This window comes from Asterias amurensis, chromosome 20 (genome assembly GCF_032118995.1).
Source record: "Asterias amurensis chromosome 20, ASM3211899v1".
Lineage (NCBI taxonomy): Eukaryota > Metazoa > Echinodermata > Asteroidea > Forcipulatida > Asteriidae > Asterias > Asterias amurensis.
In genome coordinates, this window is record NC_092667.1 from 13,362,078 (window position 1) to 13,387,079 (window position 25,002).

The following is a 25,002-nucleotide window of genomic DNA, read 5'->3' on the forward strand; positions in this document are numbered from 1 at the left end:
GTTGCGAGATAATAATGACAGAAGAAAACACCCTTGTCACACGAAGTTGTGTGCATTTAGATGGTTGATTTCGAGACCTCAAGTTCTAAATCTGAGGTCTCGAAATCAAATTCGCGGAAAATTACTTCTTTCTCGAAAACTAAAAAGGCACCTCAGAGGGAGCCGTTTCTCACAATGTTTTATACCATCAACCTCTCCCCATTACTCGTCACCAAGAAAGGTTTATTCTAATAATTATTTTGAGTAATTATTAATAGTGTCCACTTTAAAGGGAAAGTACACGTTTGGTAATTGTCAAAGACCAGTGTCCTCACTTGGTGAATCCCATCATAAGCATAAAATAACAAACCTGTGAAAATTTGAGCTCAATTGGTCACCGGAGTTGCGAGAAAATGATGAAAGAAAAACACCCTTGTTGGACAAATTTCAGATAGGAATAAAAGACTTCTAGCTAGAATTATTTAAGTGAGAAAGTACCTCTTTCTCAAAAACTATGTTACTTCAGAGGGAGTCGTTTCCCACAATGTTTTATACTACCAATCTCCAATGCTCGTTACCAAGTCAGTTTTTAAGTTATATTTGTTTTGAGTAATTACCAAACATGTACCTTCCCTTTAAATGAAAGACTAGGATCCCACTTTGGTTAATACGTTTTGATAACAATAGGTATTGTCTGTCTTATCCCTCCAAAGGGGATTAACCAAGGCTATAAGGTTTCGTCATGCTTCAAAGACTCTCCCCATGGCAAAAAAAACTTTCCAACACCACCCCAGATTATTTTTTACATTCAATGACTTGTGTTACAAGAAGAAAGGACCACTTCTCTATGATAAAAGAGAGTAGCTTTTGAAATCAAAACATGTTGGAATTTTTAATATCAGAGAACATTATTTGGGGTTGTTTAGGACTATCCCTTCGGGTTCATAGTCCATTTATCACTGGAAATCGAGCGCGGAAACAATAGGCGTATCTACGATACAAAAATGACCTTTTGACTGTGCGCACTTGATAGTGCGCACACACCGCTCTCTCATAACAGGGTCGATAGATCGTGCAAGGATAAAGTCATGCACTGGTCTTGCAATGCGAATAGTTTCATTGGACAGACACAACTGTCAGACTGATACAGGGCGTCGTGAGTGCCGTAACATGCCGTATTATCACGTCAAAGGGTCAAAGGTCAATCTGGTAGGTACCTTGCCGAAGTCTAAAGGCGATGTATGGGTTCAGATAGTCAGGCTGTAGGGCCATGCGTTCACACGTAAGAAGGGAAGGGCCTCCGAATCGAAACTACTTACTTCCGCCATTGCATCGCAACAGCACTGGGCTGAGTTTTGTCTGCACAGTCTTATTCTTTGAACAAACACCTTGAAGAGTAAACACAAGAAGCTCTGGTGATGCCAACTTGTTAACCAATCACCATTTTCAGCTTTTGTAAGTCTGACAACGTTGGGATTTCCCACCAAAGAATTATTACAACCACAATGAATGTGCGGCGTTCATCCCACCTCCACCTCGCTGCAGCCCTGGGGCTCATCGCAGCGTTTTTCGGTATGGCCGCCCAGGGTGCAAGGGGACGGTACGATTTTACCACCACCCAACTGCGAGAATACTACGTTGCTGCCGTTGAGGTGGAATGGGACTATGCCCCCACGGGTAGGAACGTCATCAAGGACAGAGAAATAACCCCTGGAAGGTAAGCTTTTGAAGATTAGTTTATTTTGTCTCAGCCACTGTTTGCCCCTTGCCTATATACTTCTAGAAACTAAGGCTCTCTCGTGAGGGGCCATAGTTTCCGGAAGTACCCCTTGCCCATCTGACAAGAAGTGGTGGATTGGCACTTAAGTACTAAAAATGGAGCGAAAATGCAAATAAAAATAATAACAACATTTTTGAAAACTAATTAGTACTAAAAAGAAATGTGACATTTTGCATTATTTTTCGAAAATGTAAAGTGTCTTTGTGAGTACGGCGCCCCCTGATACTGGGTCTAAATTGTCTCCTTGCTCTTTCATTAAATCGACTCCTGGTTTACCCAAGATTCTCCTGCAGTGGCTGTGGGGTTTGGCCCTAATTTTTGCGAATTTTGATTTTAAAAGTTCCCGTAAATATTACAAATTAGGTATCGAAAACGAAACGTTCGTGTTGTGAGATTTACCATCTATGGGATTCGTGGAGACGATAGCGGGACAACCTAATAAATAGTTCTGGGGGAGGCAAACACTTGCTCTATTTAGGGCAAACTGATGAGTCTATTCAAAATGTAAGAACTGGACCCAATTTCATGAAGCTGCTTACACAACAATTTGCTTAGCATGAAGTTTCTTCCTTGATAAAAATAGGATGACCAGCCAAATTTTCACGTGATTTTCAGGTTATGCAAACAACAGCTGTATACCAGTAACAAGCAATATGCAACAAACGGAAATTTGGTTGGAAATTCTGTTTTTATCAAGGGAGAAATTTCATGCTAAGCAAATGTTTGTGCATTTGGGTCCAGTGACGTTAAAGAATGTTTTCCACGCACAGTGGACCTTTTTCGTAACTTTCTGGTAGAAGGAAATGAATGGAGAAGCACTGAGACTGTAATGTTCACGACTGTGTCTATATTTTACGAAATGAACCTCTCATTGTCGACACCTTGATCTATTGTGGGAGAAACATTTACTTGAGTTGGGTTTGAACCTGCGAAATTAGCTTTTTAACTCCGACAGCAATTTTAAAAGCACATGTCAAAACAATTTTGTTTTTTAATTACCAATAGGGTCCATTTTTGAGAGCATCTGCAAACGGCATAAAAAATAATTGATTTTCTTCTTCGGACAAAAATAGAACAGCAACTTCGATGCTAAAGACCCATTGTAAATTTATGTGTTGGTAAACTCAGTGACCGCGTAACTTGTTCAGTAATAACCGGAAAAGGAGCGTGTTGACTTTCAAAAATTCATAGCCTACTAAAACTATACAACATTGGCACAAGAACAATAGGCCCCAGGTCTCCCATATACAAAAATCACAATGAGCAAACAAGAGTTTGTTCTCGAAAGTTGTCCATTTCGATTTGTCAATTCAGGTATTGAAGACTTCGAATTGAGATTTAAAACAAAGGCCTATTATATAAGGTAATCATTAATTTAGTGAGGAATGGTTTTTTTTCCGGTAGTCGTTTGGAAGCCCTGTTTGCGATTGGAATAGTCTTCAACACAGTGTAACGTGAACTTGCAGGGACTTTAATACAATTTTTTTGTTCGAAGAGTTTGTTTGTGCCTAAAAACAGCATGTTAGTTACGTCTGGTAGGCAATGTCTATTTACAACACCTTTAACGTTTTTTTTCCGTCCTGCCACGGCCTTGACTGGCGGAGTGTTAAAGGAACACGTTGCCTTGGATCGGACGAGTTGGTCTATGAAAAGCGTTTGAAACCGTTTGTTATAAAATGCATATGGATAGAAAGGTGTTTTAAATGTAGAATATATTGATCCACACAAATATCACTCAAAATTGCACGGTTTTCATTTTACGTCGCGAACTAACACGGCCGGCCATTTATGGGAGTCAAATTTTTGACCCCCATAAATGGCCGACCGTGTTTGTCGACAGGGTAAAACGAAAACCACGCAATTTCGAGGCATATTTGTGTAGATCATTGTATTCTACTTGTACATCATCTTTCTAACCATACCGATTTTATAACAAACGGTTACATGGCACTTTTCAAAGACCAACTCGACCGATCGAAGGCAACGTGTTCCTTTAATCTCACCAGCCTGTGCAGTCAGGCTTATTATCACTATTTTTTTGTAGCATGGTTCTGCTATTATGTAGGAGGGTGGTTTTTTTTAGTGCGTGCTTTGGGGTGTCAATTTACACGCATGAGTTGTGAGACCCGCTCCCCCACCCGTTTCGTTTTGTTTAAAATATCGGTTGGGTTCAATGGTTTTCCTTTTCCGCTTGTTGTGTAAGAAACTTTTGGGTGTCGGGATCTGTCTAAGTTATCCGTCTTGCTGCAAAGTCAGAATGTATTTATATAATAAAGGACAAAAATACAGGGAACAAGAAAACTGAAAACAGATATAAACAATCCATGCATACTTCTGGGACAGATTTCACAAAGAGTTCAGACTTATCTCGAGTTGGGGCGAAGTATACTTGTAGCTTAGGACTCCAGCCGCCGATTTCACAAAACTCTTCCTAACTTAAAGGAACACGTTGCCTTGGATCGGACGAGTTGGTCTATAAAAAGCATTTGTAACCGTTTGTTATTAAATGCATATGATTAGAAAGATGTTGTAAAAGTAGAATACAATGATCTACACAAATATGCCTCGAAATTGCGTGGTTTTCCTTTTACCTCGTCGACTAACACGGTCGGCCATTTATGGGAGTCAAATTTTTGACTCCCATAAATGGCCGACCGTGTTTCTTCGCGACGTAAAAGGAAAACCGTGGAATTCTGAGGCATGTTTGTGTGGATCATTATATTCTACTTTTAAGTTATCTTTCTAACCATATGCATTTTGTAACAAACGGTTTCAAGCGCTTTTCAAAGTTCAACTCGACCGATCCAAGGCAACGTGTTCCTTTAAGATTAATCTTGGGACTTAGGACGAGTCCCAACCCTGCACTGTAGCATGCAGACCTTAAGATTAATCCTAAGTTAAGACGAGTTACTCGTCCTAACTCGAGATAAGACGAGTCCTAACTCTTTGTGAAATCGACGGCTGATCACAGTTTTCATATAGGATTAGGACTAGTCCTAACTCTTTGTGAAATCGACCACAGCTTTTGTACTGACTTGTTTTCTTAAAAGGCATTATCTATTGTGCTAGTCAGACAACAATGGGGAACTCCATAAACAATTTCCAGCATGTGAATCTGGTTGTTTAAAAACCAAAAGCTTTTATTAAAGTTGTGAAGAATTTGATCGCGCACTGACTTTGCCAACTTCGCAACGTTTTTCTAAAACTCTCAACTCGATCTTGCAATGCTGCTTAAATGTTACTGTGACTTGATTACCTCAAAATGTAGTATAAGTCAACCATTAATGGGCGTTAATTGTGTAAAAGGGCCGATGATATTGGGCGTGAATTGTGTAAAAGGGCCGATGTCAAAAGGCCGTTCACCATGCGTACATTTTTCTGTCAAGTTCACTATTTTTCATTTATTGACATTATATATAATCACAAATCACGGGATTCAATTAAGAATGAATAACAATGTGAGGAGACAATAAGGCAAGGCAAAATAGAACAAAACCATTACATGTACAGAAGAAAATGAGAAACTATTAAACATAAAAAATACAGAGAACACATTTAAATCGAACTGGTGATAGAGCGGCAGCCCAGAGCACTTTGGTTAAAGGAACGAGGTACCAATATTTGAGTACAGGAACATTTAGTGGATAACCTGACATAATCAGATATGGATGTCTGCCAGGGACCCCCCCGCTGTGTGTAGCGCGTGGACCCCCAACAAAGAGGCAAAATAATGGGCTGAATCAAACATTCTAGGTACCACATGAAATCAAGTGGAAATGGTCATTAACATCATGCTTAGTAAAAAATATCAACCGCCAGACAAATTGTCTGCTGCATTAGGCCTGCCAGACACCCCCTCCCCCAAATATTTAGTGTACAAACCTATGGGTTGAAATTCACCAGTTGTCAAATTACCTCAGATTTACATGAAACTTTGTTTAACTGTTCCACTATGGCTAAAATGAACACAAACCAAAAATTAAATCCATACTCCATATCGTTTCCGAGATACAGCCTCTTAAAAAATGCTAAAATCTCCCCCTTTTGGCGCTCCGCCCCCGAACGACCGCGCGTCGTGGTGATATTCTTTTCAAACGTTAAGAGCCCGTAATTTAATAACGACACCAGCTGTGTGGCTAAAAATTGTATGCTATTTAAGTTGTGGCCCTTGATTCATAATTTGGCTGCACTGGGCCTGACAGACACCCCCACCCCCGGGGTAAAACATCGGAGGAACAACCTAAAACCAAATTGAAATTACCAATAGTCCTAATGCACAATTCTTTAATAACAGAAGACAATATCAGCCGCCAGACAATGTTTTGCTGCATTGGGCGCGGCCCGACAGACACATATACCCTCCCCGGGTTAAACATCAAAGGAACCACCTGAAACCAAGTTGAAATGACCAATATCAATAATCTTAATACAAGTATCAACTGCCAGACAGCAGTTTTGCTGCATTGGGACCGACAGACACCTCCCCTCCCCTGGGGTAAACATCAAAGGAACCACCTGAATTTAAGTTGAAATGACCAATAGCAATATTCTTAATACAAGTATCAAGTGCCAGACAGCAGTTTTGCTGCATTGGGCCCGACAGATGCCTCCCCTCCCCCGGGGTAAACATCAAAGGAACCACCTGAATTTAAGTTGAAATGACCAATAACAATATTCTTAATACCAGTATCAACTGCTGCATTGGGCCCGGCAGACACCTCCCCTCCCCGGGGTAAACATCAAAGGCCCCAAGTGAAATTAAGTTGAAATGACCAATAACAATATTCTTAATACAAGTATCAACTGCCAGACAGCAGTTTTGCTGCATTGGGCCCGGCAGACACCCCCTCCCCCTGGGTTAAACATCAAAGGAACCACATGAAATTAAGTTGAAATGACCAATAACAATATTCTTAATACAAGTATCAACTGCCAGACAACAGTTTTGCTGCATTGGGCCCGACAGACACCTCCCCTTCCCCGGGGTAAACATCAAAGGACCACCTGAAATTAAGTTTAAATGACCAATAACAATAATATTCTTAATACCAGTATCAACTGCCAGACAACAGTTTTGCTGCATTGGGACCGACAGACACCTCCCCTCCCCCTGGGTTAAACATCAAAGGAACCACCTGAAATTAAGTTGAAATGACCAATAACAATATTCTTACCACCATTATCAACTGCCATACAACAGTTTTGCTGCATTGGGCCCGGCAGACACCTCCCCTCCCCCTGGGTTAAACATCAAAGGAACCACCTGAAATTAAGTTGAAATGACCGAAAACAATATTCTTAATACAAGTATCAACTGCCAGACAACAGTTTTGCTGCATTGGGCCCGGCAGACACCTCCCCTCCACCTGGGTTAAACATCAAAGGAACCACCTGAAATTAAGTTGAAATGACCGAAAACAATATTCTTAATACCAGTATCAACTGCCAGACAACAGTTTTGCTGCATTGGGCCCGACAGACACCTCCCCGTCCCCGGGGTAAACATCAAAGGACCACCTGAAATTAAGTTGAAATGACCAATAACAATATTCTTACCACCATTATCAACTGCCATACAACAGTTTTGCTGCATTGGGCCCGGCAGACAACCCCACTCCCCCGGTGTGGCGGTTTCAACTTTCCGCCGTGTTCAGTTTTCCGAATGACCAAATCCGGTAACATAGCGTCATGCGACACCTGCGCGCAGCAACCGAAAGAAGTCAATACTGTTATGCTTTATTGAGTCCCGGAAAACTGAATACGGCGGAAAACTGAAACCGCCACACCGGGTTTTACGCATCAGAGGAACCACCTGAAACCAAGTTGAAATGACCAATAACAATATTCTTAATACCAGTACCAATCACCAGACGAAAGTTTTGCTGCATTGGGCCCGGCAGACACCTTCCCTCCCCGGGTTAACATCAGAGAAACCACTTCAAACCAAGTTGAAATGACCAATTTACACTCTTCTTAATACAAGTATCATAACACGCCAGACAAAAAATTGGTGCATTGGGCACGCCAGACACCCCCACCCCCTTGGTTTAAGAATATTGTTATTGGTAATTTCAACTTGGTTTTAGGTTGTTCCTTTGAAGTTTAACCCCGGGGTTGGGGAGGTGTCTGCCGGGCCCAATGAAGAATCATAAAAATGTCTGGCGGTTGATACTTCCGTTTGTATTAAGAATATTGTTATTGGTTATTTCAACTTAGTTTTAGGCGGTTCTTCTAAAACCCGAGGGAGTGGGGTTGTCTGCCGGGCCCAATGCAGCAAAACTTTCGTCTGGCAGTTGATACTTTTATTAAGAATATTGTTATTGGCCTTTTCAACTTGGTTTCAGGTGGTTCATTTGACGTTTAACCCGGGGGGGGGGGGGAGTTGTCTACCGGGCCCAATGCAGCCAAACTGTTGTCTGGCAGTTGATACTTGTATTAAGAATATTGTTATTGGTCATTTCAACTTGGTTTCAGGGGGTTCCTCTGATGTTTAACCCGGGGGGGGGGGGGGGGGGGGGAGTTGTCTGCCGGGCCAAATGCAACAAAACTTTCGTCTGGCAGTTGATATCTGGCAGTTGATACTTGTATTAAGAATAATATTGTATTGGTCACATTTCAACTTGGTTTCAGTGGTTCCTCTGATGTTTAACCCGGGGAAGGGAGCTGTGTCTGCCGGGCCAAATGCAGCAAAACGTTCGTCTGGTGGTGATTGATACTGGACGTCAAAGAATAGTGTGTTTGGTCATTACTTGGTTTCAGGTGATTCCTTTGTTTAACCCGGGTAAGGGAGGTGTCTGCCGGGCAAAACATTTGTCCGGCGCCTGATAATGTCTTGTGTTAAGAATAGTGCAAAAGGCCTTGGTAATTTCAACTTGGTTTTAGGTCGTTCCTCCGATGTTGAACCCCGGGGGTGGGGGTGTCTGGTAGGCCCAATGCAGCCAAATTATGACTCAAGGGCCATAACTTAAATAGTATACACCTTTCAGCCGCAAAGCTGGTGTCGTTATTAAATTACGGGCTTAACGTTTGAAAGAATACCACCACGACGCGCGGTGTCGGCCGGGGGCGGAGCTCCAAAAGGGGGAGATTTTAGTATATTGTAAGAGGCTGTATCTCAGAAACGACATGGAGTATGGATTTAATTTTTGGTTTGTGTTCATTTTAGCCATAGTGGAACAGTTAACCAAAGTTTCATGTAAATCTGAGGTAATTTGACAACTGGTAATTTTCAACCCATAGGTTTGTACACTAAATATTTGCGGAAGGGGGTGTCTGGCAGGCCTTATGCAGCAGAAAATTTGTCTGGCGGTTGATTTTGTTTACTTAGTATCATGGTAATGACCATTTCCACTTGGTTTCATGTGGTACCTAGAATGTTTGATTCAGCCCATTATTTTGCCGTCTGGCAGGCCTAATGCAGCAGAAAATTTGTCTGGCGGTTGATTTTGTTTACTTAGTATCATGGTAATGACCATTTCCACTTGGTTTCATGTGGTACCTAGAATGTTTGATTCAGCCCATTATTTTGCCTCTTTGTTGGGGGTCCATGCGCCACATGCAGCGGGGGGTCCCCGGCAGACATCCATATCTGATTATGTCAGGTTATCCACTAAACGTTCCCGTCGTCAAATATTGGTACCTTCGTTCCTTTAACCAAAGTGCTCTGGGCTGCCGGTCTATGAGGTATCAATAATTGGTTTAGGACCACTCTATACAGATGTTCTTTTAAAAACTTGTTTTGCTTGAATTCTACTACAGCGGAGTAGATTTTCGGATGGGTAACTTCTCACTTCTGAAAAGAACTGTCCTGCTTTTTAAAGGCAGTGGACACTATTGGTAATTATATATATAATATTTTTTTGGGGAGAGGTTGGGGAGAGGTTGATAGTATAAAACATTGTGAGAAACAGCTCCCTCTGAAGTGATGTAGTTTTCGAGAAAGAAGTATTTTTCCACGAATTTGATTTCGAGACCTCAGATTTAGAATTTGAGGTCTCGAAATCAAGCATCTGAAAGCCCACAACTTCGTGTGACAAGGGTGTTTTTTCTTTCTCATGATATCTCGCAACTTCGACGACCGATTGAGCTCAAATTATCACAGGTTTGTTATTTTATGCATACGTTGAGATACATCAACTGTGAAGACTAGTCTTTGACAATTACCATTAGTGTCGTTTCTTTAACTACTACCCGGGCGGAATATGAAATCGGCCGTGGGACTACTCATTCAACTTCAGTAGATTAAGGGGACTTCTCATAATAAACCACTAGTGCGGAGTGAGTTCATTGGTCTCAACGTTTCGACTATGCTTGCTCTATATACATGTAGTCATCGTCAGGAGACTGTTTTAGAATCTGTCTTTTAATTGTTGAACACGTTGGTAAACAGGGGCAATGCGATTGAAAGGGGCTGTTATTTTTATGGCAACCTTTTTGGGGGTGTCATGTGTTCTACGTTTTCAAAGTTCTGTGTTTTGCTTTATTTCTAATTCACTCCTTTTTTTTAAGTTGCACGGAAACCAACATTTTTCCTCATAACTTCTGAGTGACTATGGCGCTATTTTCAATAAACCCTTTTAGATATTCTGAATTTAGTTCAACTATAATAGAAATAAACCATTGACCCACAACTAACAGCCATTAGCAGAAAGCCATTCAGTCTACGTTTTCTCTTGAAAGGATTTTTTTTTTTTGTATGGCCTCCAGTTTTGTTACTTTTTTCACTTATTCACTTAGATAAATCTGTATAGTCTGTGAAACTCATATTGGGTCTAAAATTACAAAAGTTTTAAAGCTAACCAGAAAAATAGGTAGACAGCCAACATGGGGCTAGATGTAGCCATGGAGGAGTATAGCTCAGTTGACGGTGAAGCGCCGGGCACGTAAAATCCGAGGTCCCTGGTTCAAATCTTGTTTTAGTCAATTTGTCTGTGTTCAACTTAAAAAAGAAGAAAAAGAAAAAAAGCAGTAATAGAGAAATAGAGAGTAGGTGAACGTTTTGGTGCGTTATATGTTTGATTAACTGTTTTCCCTCCATCCTCTGTGCTTATTATTTTGTTTATCTGTGTAATATTGGTGTGTGATTTTGCTATCATGACCTCTGTAAGCTAGGAATGGTATCCATTTCCAAGCCGAGTCAATGTACTCTATTACCTTAAAGGACAAAATAAACAAATCAGATCACAATCTTATCTTAGGAATGATGTGTCATTTAAAGGGAAGGTATACACAAAATAAACCAAAGTTGCAAATAATTGGATTATGTCCAACATCTGTCAGAATCTGGGTAAAAGATGAGGGATTATTGACCTTTATCGTGATGCCTCCGTCATGTTCCTTGTATCGAATAACAATAATGATAGCTAACAATCATTCTTCAAAAAGGAACCAGACTATTTTGTTCTTCCAGCCTCGATTTGGTAACATTGATATCAATGGGAGAAATTCAAGATGGCTGCACCACGATAACAGTGTATTCTCTATAGGGAAGGTAATTTTTGTTGCAATGGGGGGGGGGGGGGGTACTTAGACATTTTTTTCCAAGATATTTCTCTATCATCTAGAACATTACATCAAAGTGAAATGATTCTCATAATGTTATACACTATCAAAAACCGCTGTTCTAACCATAAAGGTAAGTTTTATTTATATCAATGTTAAGAATCTTTTCTATGTTTGTTGTAGGCAAGCCCTAAAGTTTTTGTAGGATGTGGTTTACTTTCAATCTGCTTAATACATTTTTGATAAGGAAGTAAAGGAGCATTTACCCCCGATGCAAATTTAACATCTATTAAAGGAGCATTTGCTTGTTTTATTTGAAAAAAAAATCTTGATTTTGGGTAAAAACAAAGAAATATTAGAGAACTTGTGTCCATTGCCCTCATCGGTCGCTCTGCCATGAAACCCTGCTAAAGCCTCCCCTAAAAACAAAAGATTAGAATATGTTTTGTTGTGATGTCACCTTGGATAAGTTATTTCCATCCATTACCACCACTGTCACCACACCCCTCTGTATAAATTGGTGCCTAGCTCCTCCCCATTTTTATCATTGGTACCAAAATGGGGTTTGAACTGAGCAACTTTGGTTCTTTTCCAACTCATCAAAAAAGTTACCCTAGTTGACATACTACAACCCATTTTTGGCTTGATCGCATCACAATTGTAGCTTTCAAATGCACAAAACGGCACGTCATTTTCATTTGTAACTTTCCATTTCCTTTTCAGCCATGAAGGTCAGTTTCTCCTCAACGGAACCCACCGGATCGGCAGGAAGTATAAGAAAGCCATCTACAAGCAATACACCGATGACACTTACACCACAGAGATCCCGGTACCGGAATGGCACGGATCCTTTGGACCAATTCTCTATGCTGAGACTGGTGATACCATGTTTGTCTACTTTAAGAATATGGCTTCCCGTCCCTTCACAATGCATCCACATGGTGTGAAATACTTCAAGGATTCAGAAGGTTAGTTCTAAGATCTCAAAGAGAGATCATAGTTAATTCAACAAACCACCAGTCCCATGACTCCACCACGCCCTACCTTCCGCCCATCTGCCGTCCCCGACCCTCCCCCTGCCCTACTTATCCGCCTGCCTACCCATGTGCTAGACATCATTTCCTGTCGCCATCTCTTAAACACTTTGCCATTTGCATTTCTGATCAGGAGCAAGTATGTTGACATATCTTAGCAAACCACCAGCCCCCTAACTCCACCCTGCCTGCCTGCTAAACTGCCACCCGCCCGCCCCCCTCCCCACTCCCCCCGCACTACTCATCCACAAGATGTCCATCCCCAGCATGCATCATCTTTCCCTGTCGCTATCTTTCTGATGGGGGGAAAAGTTTCTCAGTAAACCACCAGTCCCTTAACCACACCCTGTCCAACTTGCTCATCCTCCTGCCCACCCACTGTTAAGGCCGAGTTATAGTCGGTCGCGCGATGGTCGGGCGTCGGAAATCTTGACGCGCGATCATAAAAAGACACGGTTTTTAGGCCTCAGTCTTAGGATTGTGCGCAAGATTTCCGTCGCGCGACCATCGCGCGACCGACTATAAACCGGCCTTAAGACATCAATCCCTGCATACACATACCACCTCTTTATTAAAGGGCATGATTGGTACCTTTTGTAGGTCACATGACACAGTGTCCACAGATTTACATTAAACTCACACAGTTATTTTATCGCATAAAACATATTTTTGTAACATTGTTTTACTCAATTTTCAAAACTACAGCACCTCAGCAAAAGTAATGTTATTTTTAAGGTAAGCTTTCTACTGTCTTCAAACGGTTGAATGAAAGTCTGTGGACATTGTGTGTTGTGTTACAAAAAGTATCCTAATCCTTGAACACTTTGTCAAATTATATTCTTAATTTATTTGTCTTAATGTAAGGAGCAAAGTATGAGGACGATACTTCAGGTAAAGACAAAGAAGACGATTTGGTGGAGCCCGGTAAAACCTACCGGTACAAATGGTTTGCTAACGAGGCTGCTGGACCAGCTGCTGATGATGAGAACTGTACCCCTTGGCCCTATCATTCACACATCCTATCACCAAGTGGTATCAACTCCGGTATGACTGGAGCGCTAGTCATTTGTAGAGAAGGTTTGTTATTTTCAGATAGTGACCTTTGACTTTATAAAGGCAAGGTATACCTTTTAGGAATCCCTTAATAATTTTGAGAAGCTTATAATTTGTGAGGTTATTTATCTTGAGTAACAATTTTAAAGCAAAGTATTTGTTTTGGAACCATTGTTTTAATCCTGTATAAATGAAGATCTGTATACAAAAAAAACTAACAAAATGTGATTTCATTTAATGGATGTGCTTTTCGCGGTATTGCTGAAAGTCAGGAGCTAATGTTATGCCCATGCAGGAAGATTAATGCCTTTAAGGAGTATAGGGCCTATACAATCTTAGAAGCATTATTAGATTCTAATTTGGAGTAATTTCAGTGAAATAATTCTTAAAATGCTTAGCTTTCAAATGTTGCTGCGGTAGCCTAAGTACGTTTTTATTGTCGTTATAATTATCATCTTCCATTTCCATTTTCTTGTTCAGGCACCTTGAATGAAGCCGGGAAACGTAAAGATGTTGACCGAGATTTTCTGTTGGTTTTTGCAATCACCGATGAAAACCTGAGTTACTACTTGGATGACAATATTAAGGAATTTGCTGGTAGTCCTGAAACGCTGGATCCAGGTAAATGACAAACTTCTTTTTTTTTTTTTTTTTTAAATGACCGCCCGAACACATTTTTGAAAATAAAACCAGCTTGAATATTTTTTGAAATTAATTTTGTTCGTCTGAGATCGCTAATAGTATCCGTCTGTTTTCAATTTTGTTTAAGCTGGCGGTCTTTAAAATAGTGGATACTGTAACATGCAATGCCTCTAATCCCTTATAACGAAAACTGAATCTCAATTTAAATATTATTTGTTAATAGTTTTTGTATTTGTACCTTGTATTATGCCCTAGAAATTTTTTAACACCGTGTGTATATCTACCTGCCAGATGATGTTCTTTTGAGAATGAAAAGCGTAGCAATTATTATCATAACTATAATTTTTTCATTTCTTTTTTATATAGATGATGAAGACTTTGCAGCGAGTAACTTAATGGATGGTATTAATGGTCGACTGTACGGAAACTTACCATGTCTTTTTATGTGTGTTGGAGAAAAAGTTAACTGGAATGTCTTAGCTTTTGGTACTGAAGCTGATATACACACTGTACATTTCCATGGTAACATACTGGTAAGCTGCTTCTTCTCATCTGTACACTGTTTGGGGTGTCGTGGCCGAGCGAATAAGAGCACTATAAAGTCAAGCTTTGGTGTTTCTGTTCACAGCAGAGTGTTGGGTTCAAGTCCCGGTTGTGACACTTGTGTCCCTGATGAGCAAGACACTTAACTATAATTGCGGGCATTGAGGGCAGAGATGGTTGTTGTGATTGATTTAGCTTAGTAAGGCATATTGGTTGCACAGGCTGATACTCCAAGGGAGCTGACATGGTTAAGGAATGACCAGGGGTAATAATGTTGGAATCGCTTTGATAAGGCCCTTCGGGTGTGTAAAGACATATTTCTCTTTCTCAATTTAGTTAGTTTTGTCCATCCATGAAATGTACACTTTTAGAGTCAAATCAAAAAAAGTATACTTCCAATCTTTAAAGCTTTAAAAAGTAGTTCAATTTTGAAAAGTTTTTTGAGACTCTGCAAATGTTGAGTCAGATCCACCTTTGTATTATTTGACAGAACTTCCAGGGTCGGCGGAGGGATTCTCTCAGCCTCTCTCCCGCTATTTTAATGAGTGCCGAAATGGAAGCTATAAATCCCGGGACGTGGCTCATCACTTCTGCATCAACAAATCATTTCAGTGGTAAGAATTCAGTGCAAACTTGGCCTGTTCATTTAATAATGATAAAATAACACAGCATTTATTTGAAAAATCAAACACTTTCGATCTTGGCTGTGCTCCGTGGTCATAATGGGTTGATGTGGATGGCAGCTGAAGGCGCCCTTGTTCATGCCATGCTTCTCGAAAACGTTGAGGCCACGTTCTTCGCAATTCAGTTCTTAGCTGCGAGTAAAGATGATTAGCCTCCTAAATTATTATTTGTAGAGGCGCACTTTAATTTTCAGAAAACCATTCAAAGGCTGAAAACATTGCTCTGTGATTTTTATTTTTTTTCTTCTCAAAAACTTGACAATTATGAAGCTACCACTTCTAGAGGTAAAACATCTTTTTTCACAGTGTGTAGGGATTCATGTCATGGCCAAAAACTTGGTCTTTAAATAATAATAATAATAATAACCAGATTTGTATAGAGCCATTCCATCTAGATCATGGTGCTCAGCAACAACAGGCAATGAAAAACAAATACAATTAAAGAGTAACCTTTGGAACAGGTGGGTTTTAAGTGGTTTTTGAATGGCGAAACAGTGTCCAGTGTTCTGAAGGTGTACTGTTCCACAGTATCAACACTCTTTGAAGGTGCACCCCCCATGCGATATCCTTAGTTTCAATACCATAAATAATAATAATAACAATTATACTAATTGTAATTTTTGATAGATGGTTCCCAAGTATTGTACACAGTGTCCGCAGACTGTGGTACTGCCCCAACAGACAACACCCCAGTAGGTATCCAACGTGACTATTATATTGCTGCAGAAGAGATCGTTTGGAACTATGCTCCGGATAGGGTTCATAGTGATGGTACCAATTTCACCGATCCAGACAGGTATACAAAATTCTCTCTCTTTTTTTCTTCTCCCTTTTTTAAATTTTGGGCTGAACAAAGAAGAATTGACTGTAAAAGGACTTGAACCTGCAACCTCCAGATTAGCGTACCGGCACTCGTACCAACTGAGCTATCTAGCCCTATGTTGGCATTCTTCATACACACCACTTAAAAACACACATTGTTTGTTAGTAAAACAAATAAAGTATCCTTAAGGCCTGGGGTTGATTTCACAAAGAGTTTAGGACTAGTCCTACCTAGGAGATACCAAAAACTAAACTTAAGGAGAGTCCTACATTAGGACGAGTCTCATCTTAACTCAAGATAAGACTAGTCTTAACTCTTCGTGAATTCCACCCCAGGACTCCTTTGTTAAAAAAAAAACAGTGTCACTTGGTTTATCTCAACATATGCATAAAATAACAAACATTTGAAAATTTGAACTCTTTTGGTCAAACGAAGTTGCAAGTGAATAATGACAGGAAAAACACCCTCATTGCCAAATTTTGTGCTTTCAGATGCCCAGTAAATGCTTCGGACCTGAAGTCTTTTATTTTTTGAGTGAGAAATTACCTCTCTCTCAAAAACTACGTTACTTCAGAGGGAGCCCTTTCTCACAATGTTTTCTACTATCAGCAGCTCTCCATTGCTCATAGGTTTTTATGCTGACAATTTCTTTTAGTTATTACTAATAGTGTCCAGTGCCTTTAACATTGAACAGTATTAAGATTGGGGGGGTTTTGGTTATTTTAATCAAAATAAGTTGAGATGGTTAAAAGGTACATTTTGCTTTTCACTTTCCTCTCCAGTGACTCCTATCCCTTCTTCACAAAAGACAACAATAGACTTGGTGGGATCTACAAGAAAGCCAAGTTTGTTGCTTACACCAACGGTTCCTTCATCACCAAAGCCCCCGAGGATCCCCTGATGGGGCTTCTCGGACCGGTCATCAGAGCAGAGGTTGGCGATATCATTAATGTTACATTGAGAAACAACCTACCGTCGCAGAATGTCAGCATCACGCCTCATGGAGTCATGTATACTAAAGATAATGAAGGAGACGCTTACAATGATGGAACCACAGGTGAATCATTTAGAATCATTTAAGGCTCTTTACGCGAGCACCGGCCCGCTCTGAATTCACGAACTGCATAGATACTATACTGCACATTACTTGATAACGTGGGGCCGAAACATGGTCGAAGCAGGCAACTTTGGTACAACAACCTCAAAAAACAATGCTCCAACCCCATGGTATCAATTATGTACCCTGCAGTGGGGTTCGTGAACTCAGAGCGGGCCGGTGCTTGCATAAATAGCCTTGGACAAGCTATGTGACAAAGAATTTGACCAGGATTGGTGATGTTTTGCAAAACAAACAAACGACAGTTAAATAAACCATATTCCATTCTTTTAATTATTTTAAGGAGGCGATCGTTTTGATGAGATGATCACACCCGGAACTTCATTTTCCTACATTTGGACGGTGCCGGAACATGTCGGACCTACTGACGTAGACTCAGATTGCATCACTTGGATTTATCTTTCGACCGCTGACCCTGTGGGTGACATTAGTGCTGGTTTGGTCGGACCGCTGCTTGTATGCAAACGCGGCACGCTGGATCTTGACACTGGAAAACAGGTAGTTATTGTGGTTTGTTAACTTCTTCAGTTGTCTTGTATTTACTTGTTGAAAAGTCTCCTCGAACCACTAAAGCTAAAGTAGTAGTCCCGGCCATTTTCTACCCTCCGATAGTTAAAAAGCAGGACAATTCTTTTTAGAACTGAGAAGTCTCTTGAATTCTGAAAATCTATGGTAGTAGAATATAAAGCAAAACAGGTCATTATATTTTTAAAAGAACATAATCTACCTGGCAAGTAGATACATACATGGTGTTTGGTGTTTTAATACCCCAAACCAAGTACATTGATCATGACCATGCAAACCCTCAAATCCCATATTTGACTCTTTGCGATTTGTCAGTTTTAACTCATTTAAATTTGACTGCAAATCAGCCTTTTTCTGCAATGCTTTTTTCTTCAATAATTGTCCATTAAGCGTTTTTTTGTTTTTTTGTTTTTGTCTTTTCATTTTTACCACAGAATTGGTAAGAAAAAAAATCGTGAAGACCACAGATTTACATTAAACTTAAACAGTCTAAGGATGATGATAATGGAAGACATCCCTTGAAACATTTCTGTCTGAAATGTCATATTTGATGAGAAATAAATAATCTAACTTCGTGTTTGGAATTATCGCTCAGTGAGCGTTTTATTCATTTTTGTTTTGGCACTGATGCAATGCAAAAATTGTAATTGGTTTTTTACTATTTTTTCTCGTGACCCAGATGGCCGATCGATCTCAAACTTCTACAGGTTTGTCAGTTTATGTACATGGTGGATTACATAAAGTGCTTACACTGCCAGCAACTGTTTTGATAGCAAAAACAAATTCTGAAATGTTCCGTTAACAGCACACATTTTTGTATAGCCACTACAGGCAAAAGAGTAAAAATTAAATTGCTATATTTTTTTTTTGACAGGCTCAAGTTGACAAGGAGTATTTCCTTCTCTTCTCTACCTTTGATGAGAACCTAAGCTGGCTGATTGATGAAAATATTCAAACATATTCAGCCGATCCTGGATCAGTTGACAAATCAGACGAACTGTTCACAGCGTCCAATCAGATGTCGTGTAAGTTTGTTGGCAAGATTCCTAAACATCATAATTTGATGCGTTTTTTAAAACTTTTTTTATGAAGTGTCAATAAAACATTCTAAATCTACTTCTTAATATTTTTATCTTGATAATCAGAATCTTGTGAAGTTTTAAAACTTGTAAATTATCATAATCTTTATTGATATTTTACTGTTATTTTCTTTGAAACTATAGCTTTGAACGGGTTATCCTATAACAATCTGAAGGGCCTAACCGCAGTTGTCGGGGACAGAGTGTCATGGCACATCATGGCTATCGGCGACTTCACCAACGAACATGGGATGTCCGTTCATGGACACACTCTCCTGCATAACTCTCGCCGCACCTCATCCATCATGGTATTCCCTGGAGTGTCTGAAACTGCTTACATGGACGCAGACATACCTGGTAAGCAATAGTTATGTAGGTATTTGTTAAAGCGCCTTTACAAAGGATCAAAGTAATGTACAATAAAAGAAAGTTACAAAGAAACAAGAAAAACACAAAAATACAAAGGATAAATGACCATCACAGGCTGATTGAAAAAGTAGGTTTAATGGTTTTTCTTGAAGATTCATTGCCTCAGAATAATTAGAGTTTGTATATGGATTTCTTTAAATTGGTTTTTAAATTTTGGCACTCCTGGTCAATGGAGTTTATTGATCAAATCAAGAGTGGTCTCCAAAGTTTAATTGTGGATTTTTTTTCCCTCAAAATTATGGGTGGGTGAGTTAAAGCCATTGGACCCTTTCGGTACAGAAAAAAAAAAAAAAGTTCACAGATTTACAAATAATTTACAGGGTTTACAGAAGGTAATGGTGAAAGACTTCTCTTGAAATATTAGTCCATGAAATGCTTTACTTTTTGAGAAAACGGTAAAACAATATAAATTCTCGTTAACGAGAATTACGGATTTGTTATAAACACATGTCATGACACGGCGAAACGCGCGAAAACAGGAGTGGGTTTTCCCGTTATTTTCTCCTGACTCCGATGACCGATTGAGCCTAAATTTCCACAGGATTGTTATTTTATATACAAGTTGTGATACAGGAAGTGTGGGACTTGGACAACACTGTTTACCGAAAGTGTATAATGGCTTTAAAAGAAACGATTGAGCCTAAATTTCCACAGGATTGTTATTTTATATACAAGTTGTGATACAGGAAGTGTGGGACTTGGACAACACTGTTTACCGAAAGTGTATAATGGCTTTAAAAGAAATGATTGAAAATCAAAATTCAGGTTATTTGTTTGTTTGTTTGTTTGTTTGTTTGTTTGTTTGTCCTGTTTTTGTCCCTCTTCGTTCTGTTGTATCTGAGATTAGTTCAGAAGATTCTATGTTGTTGTCTACACAAGACTTGATCTGTTAAATATGCCTACATATTTGCCTTTATGTTTCATTGTGTCTTATATAATTATTATTCTAGTAGTTCTTTTATGTACAATTTGCACTATGGAAATAAAATGTTGAGTTGAATTGAATTGAATTGAATAAGTATGTTTTTCTTTTCCCCAACAGGTATCTTTCAAGTCGCTTGTCAAACAAACTCCCACTTGGTTGAAGGAATGAAGGCCTTCTTGACGGTGCAGGAGGCGGAACAGGCGCCACCCACAGTAGGTTCTAAGACGAGGTCGTACTTCGTTGCTATTGCAGAGGAATACTGGGACTATGCTGAGACAAAGTGGGACCCAGTTAGGAGTGAAAATTTGACAGATCCTAATAGGTAAGAGAAAGATCGACGATACACTTATTTTATTATTTTTTATTTTTGTATTGGATATCGGCCACCCCCCCCCCCTCCTTAGGACGAGGGTTCGCTTGTAGGTTAGGGCTACATATAAATTGATTTGAGCTATTAACCCAAATCAACTGTAGCCAGGGGCACATTAATTGTCACCCACTCCTGAGGCTGAAACAGCTGGGTTACCCCCCTTCACATTCCATATATCCACTATAGGAGCCTGGTTGGTAGAGCAGAAAGCACTACCTTCCACATGCAAGGCTCCAGTCCGGGATTTGAATCGAGGTCTCAAGAACTCACAAAGCCAACCTATGAGGGTGATCAGGTTGGTGTAGTGGTGTGTGGCCTCACCTTTCCGCCTTGGACCTCGGTGTGAATCCCACCGGGGGAACTATGTGGATTGGGGTTTTCAGTCCCTACTTGACTGCTTGGGATTTCCATGGAATAATCCTCTGGCGTTTTCCTCCCACATCTAAAACTGAAATTTCTTCCTCATTTTTCACTTCTCGTTTGGCTCTGATTAGAGCATTGAGAACATTTGTTTAGATCCAGATCCAGAACATTATGAGGTCCCTTGAGTAACTCTCTCTCTCTGCTTTGACTTTTCCAGCGTTGGTTATGTGTTTGTCGCGCAAGGCGACTTGTCCATCGGCTCTCGTTACAAGAAAGCACGCTACCGAGAATACACCGACGCCACCTTCACGAAGGAGAAGCAACGAACAACAGAGGATATGCACCTTGGAGTCTTGGGTCCACTACTTCATATGGAGGTTGGGGAGACGGTTACTATTGTCGTGAAGAATACGGCATCTCGACAGTATGGTCTGGAGCCTTTTGGTGTTCTGGTGTCAACCTCTGATACAGTTATAGGTATGTAGTCACATGAATTCAAATCTATCAAAGTAGAGCAACATTTTTCATCTACAAAATTTTTTTTTCATCTCTCTCTCTTTTAGTTGACCAAGGTCAGAATTATGTTGAATACCCCAATATCCCTGGCATCTGTACAGCTGAGTTTTTTCTCCTCCCATGTTTTTATGACCAGGTGATAAGCTGAGAGACAGGTTCTTTGATGCAGTCAGTTCATACACCATGGGAAAACACTTGGACAAGTTTAATAATGCACTCATAATATTCATTTTTGTTTTCCTTATTTTTTTTCAGAAAAAGGCATAGCTCCTGGAGCCACCAAGACCTACAAGTGGAAGGTGCCAAACCGAGCAGGACCCAGCGCCACCGATCCTAATTGCATCGTCTACTCCTACTTTTCCCACATCAACAAAGAGATGGACACCAACTCCGGTCTCATCGGTCCGATGGTCGTCTGTCGACCCGGAACTCTCGGAGAGAACGGACGCCGTCAAGATGTCGACCGGGAGATCGCTCTTCTCTTCACCGTGTTGGATGAGAATAAAAGCTGGTACTTAGATGAGAATATTCAGGAGTTTTGCGGGACGCCTTCTGCTGTCGATAAGGCTAATGGAGACTTTGAGGAAAGTAACCTCATGCATGGTAAGTTAAAGGATTTGTGCTTGTGAAATATTTTGTTAAGGGCGCTCTGCAAACGTCCTTTGATTGACTGTGATTGAAGTATAGATGTATTGATTGTGTGATTGACTTTTATTTTTGAATTTTTAAAACAAACACTTTATTCATTCATAAAATACACAGAATTAACAAAAATGTAGCAAACTTAACAATTGCATGTACATTTTTTAACAGAAAAGAAATCTTTGTAACAAAAAAGAGATTGGTAGAAGGGATTGAAATTACATCGAAATTAACACCATCTTTGTCCTCAGGAACCCATTTACCCCTGGGAGGAGAAAAGCAATTGTAGTTGAGTGTCTTGCTCAGGGACACAAGTATCATGACCGGGATTCGAACCCACACTCTGCTGAACAGAAGCACCAGAGCTTGACTGGGGCTCTTATGACCGCTCGGCCATGATACTCTACTGTATAGCCCTATACATAACTATTCCTTTGTGCTGTAGTGTAATAAGAAAGTGCAAGGCTGCCAGCCGGGCTACCAGGTCCTACTATAGTGCTAAGCAAACTGTATTTCTTTCGCAAGATTTTTTTTTAAAGCCTGGATTCAAATGAGACTTGTCTCTTGATAGTTTGAAATCTTTGTCATTTTTACAGGTATTAATGGGTTCTTGTTCAGTAATTTGCATAACTTGGATGTGGAAGAGGGCTCGCTGGTAGAGTGGTACTTGCTCGGTATCGGTGACGAAGTGGACGTCCACTCTGTCCACTTTCACGGCCAGACGGTCACTCACAGGACGTCTATGGTTCATAGAGTGGATGTCTTTGAATTATTCCCTGGTAAGTAACTCATTTTATGGCAAGCCTAGAAGTATGGACCAGTTGTTAATGGTTTTTCGTGTTGATAGTCGAGTCGTGGTGGTGGTGTATAACACATTCAGGTCTCGGGGATCGAATACTGCTCTCACGAGATCTCTGCTCTCGCGTGAAGCTGCTGTCTGATGACTCAAATAAGACTGCACAGCGCAAGAGAGCAAGTACTCTTAAAAGGGGCCTGGGGCCGATTTCACAAAGCAATAAAATTCATCACAAGACAAATTTTCAGTTTCACCATAGTGATTTGTATTGTGACATCACGTTTTACTGAGCAACTACGATTGATTTGCAGTTACGATCAATTAGATCTTTGTGAAATCGGGCCCAGCAGTCTCACAAGTATGCAGTTCTAACGCACATCAATGTATGGGTGAAACCAAAATTAACATTCTTTATCCCAAATTTCCATCTATTTAATTTATTATTATTATTATTTACTACAGGTGTTTTTGGCTCAGTGCAGATGAAGGCTGACAACCCAGGGAAATGGCTCTTGCATTGCCACGTTCACGACCACATCCTAGGTGGAATGGAAACGGAGTATACTGTTCATGCAAGTGGTATGTACTAAATAATTCCTGCAATAATTTTAATTGTTTCAAAATGGTAAGGTTTTTTTTTTTTACAAAATGTATTTTAAAAAGTCAATATTATGTGACCAAATTCAAGCTTTGATTATTATTTTCTCTTCAAGATTAGAAACAAATTTACAGATTTTTGTTTAGGTTCCAACTTTACAAAGAATTTTAGTAAAAAGAAAATGGTTGTTAAAGGTACTGGACATTATTGTTAATTACTATAAGAAGAAAAATGTTTAGGATAAAAACTTACTTGGTATTAACAAGCAATGGAGAGCTGTTGAATGTATAAAATACTGTGAGAAACGGCTCCTTCCTAAGTTGTGTATTTTTTGAAAAAGAGGTCATTTTGTAAACTGAAATTATACAAGACTTCAGCTGAAGCCTTTTATTATGTATCTGAAAGCACAAAAATATGACAACAGGGTTTTGTTTTTTTCTGCGTATATATGTGTATGCCTTTAAAGGATTCGGGTACAAAATGTCCATAGATTTACATAAAACTTACAGGGTTTGAAGATAATGATAGTGGAAAGCTTCCTTTCAAATATAACTTACTGAGGTGCTGTAGTTTTTGAGAAATGAGTAAAACAATGTCATGAAAAACGCGTTTGTAAATGATTAAAATAATTTGGGTCTCACGAGACCCAAATTATTTTCATGGCATTGTTTTACTCATTTCCCCAAAACTACAGTACCTCAGCACGTAATATTTTCAGGGAAGCTTTCTACTCTCATTATCTTCAAACTGTGTAAGTTTAGTGTAAATCTGTGGACATTGTGTTTTTTGTCCTACAAAAAGTACACACACCCTTTAAATATTTTAGTTGCAAACAACCGTCAACAACTTCTCAATCTTCTACCCACATCTTCAACAGGGGAAACAGCAACAACATCGCCAAGTACAGCATCCACTGCATGCTGCATTACAGGTACTACACTAATTGTTGCACTGGGTATCGGGCTGGCATGGAAGTTCAACTAACATCACGCCAACTCTGCCAGGAACTGTCATGGTATTTGGTCCTTGGGAATAAGTAAGAACATTTTATCGTGTACAAGAGCTAACTAACATGTGGCCCCTATATATATCGTTAAACGGCCTAACTCAACATTTTGGTTTCATATTAATTAAAACTTCACTCTGAAGTTAATCCCACCCGAGTAATATGCCTGTGATTTTGATCGCAGATATCGGGTAAGTACTGAGTATACAGTGCCAATACACAACGGTGTACAGTGTATATGGGTAAAACCAAAAATTCACATAAATTATCCTCGATGCCGCTTTGCATCTATAAAACTTCATTTTGGGTATATTTGATGTTTTTTCCATTTCTATATTTCAAAGGCCTGTGTATGGATGTGAATAAAAAAATCTCGGCCTCTTTCTACACTTTCATATCTTTTTAAGGCAGCTTATTTGTCAGCTGTTTTACCATGGATAGGCTTCAAAAGACTTTTCAGGATCATTATCACAATTTTTGTTTTCTGATTTTTCCAAGGGCCCTAAAATTAGAAATTAGACTTACCCTTGGAACAAGATCGTCGTGCCTGTCCAGGACACAACTCATCTATTTGGGTAAAACAATTGATCATGTTTGA

At 39.8% G+C, this 25,002-nt stretch overlaps 1 protein-coding gene across 1 annotated transcript; it reads left to right on the forward strand.

Moving 5' to 3' along the window:
• The first annotated feature begins 1,087 nt into the window (after window positions 1-1,087).
• On the forward strand, window positions 1,088-24,976 carry LOC139952095 (hephaestin-like protein). The gene is made up of 17 exons (XM_071951048.1): window positions 1,088-1,696; window positions 11,984-12,228; window positions 13,159-13,371; window positions 13,828-13,968; window positions 14,356-14,522; window positions 15,023-15,146; window positions 15,843-16,011; window positions 16,821-17,095; window positions 17,439-17,653; window positions 18,555-18,705; window positions 18,904-19,116; window positions 20,231-20,435; window positions 21,064-21,323; window positions 21,618-21,965; window positions 22,601-22,783; window positions 23,263-23,379; window positions 24,276-24,976. Exons 1-17 carry the CDS (start codon window positions 1,485-1,487, stop codon window positions 24,380-24,382), a joined length of 3,345 nt encoding a protein of 1,114 aa, XP_071807149.1. The 5' UTR covers window positions 1,088-1,484; the 3' UTR covers window positions 24,383-24,976.
• The last annotated feature ends 26 nt before the right edge of the window (window positions 24,977-25,002 follow it).

What these genes read in the sequence shown, in the direction of transcription:
- LOC139952095 (XM_071951048.1), top strand. Translation starts at nt 1,485, where the DNA reads ATGAATGTGCGGCGTTCATCCCACCTCCACCTCGCTGCAGCCCTGGGG. An exon ending in AGAGAAATAACCCCTGGAAG is followed by an intron (nt 1,697 to 11,983) that starts GTAAGCTTTTGA and finishes TTTCCTTTTCAG; the next exon opens with CCATGAAGGTCAGTTTCTCC. An exon ending in TTACAATGATGGAACCACAG is followed by an intron (nt 17,096 to 17,438) that starts GTGAATCATTTA and finishes AATTATTTTAAG; the next exon opens with GAGGCGATCGTTTTGATGAG.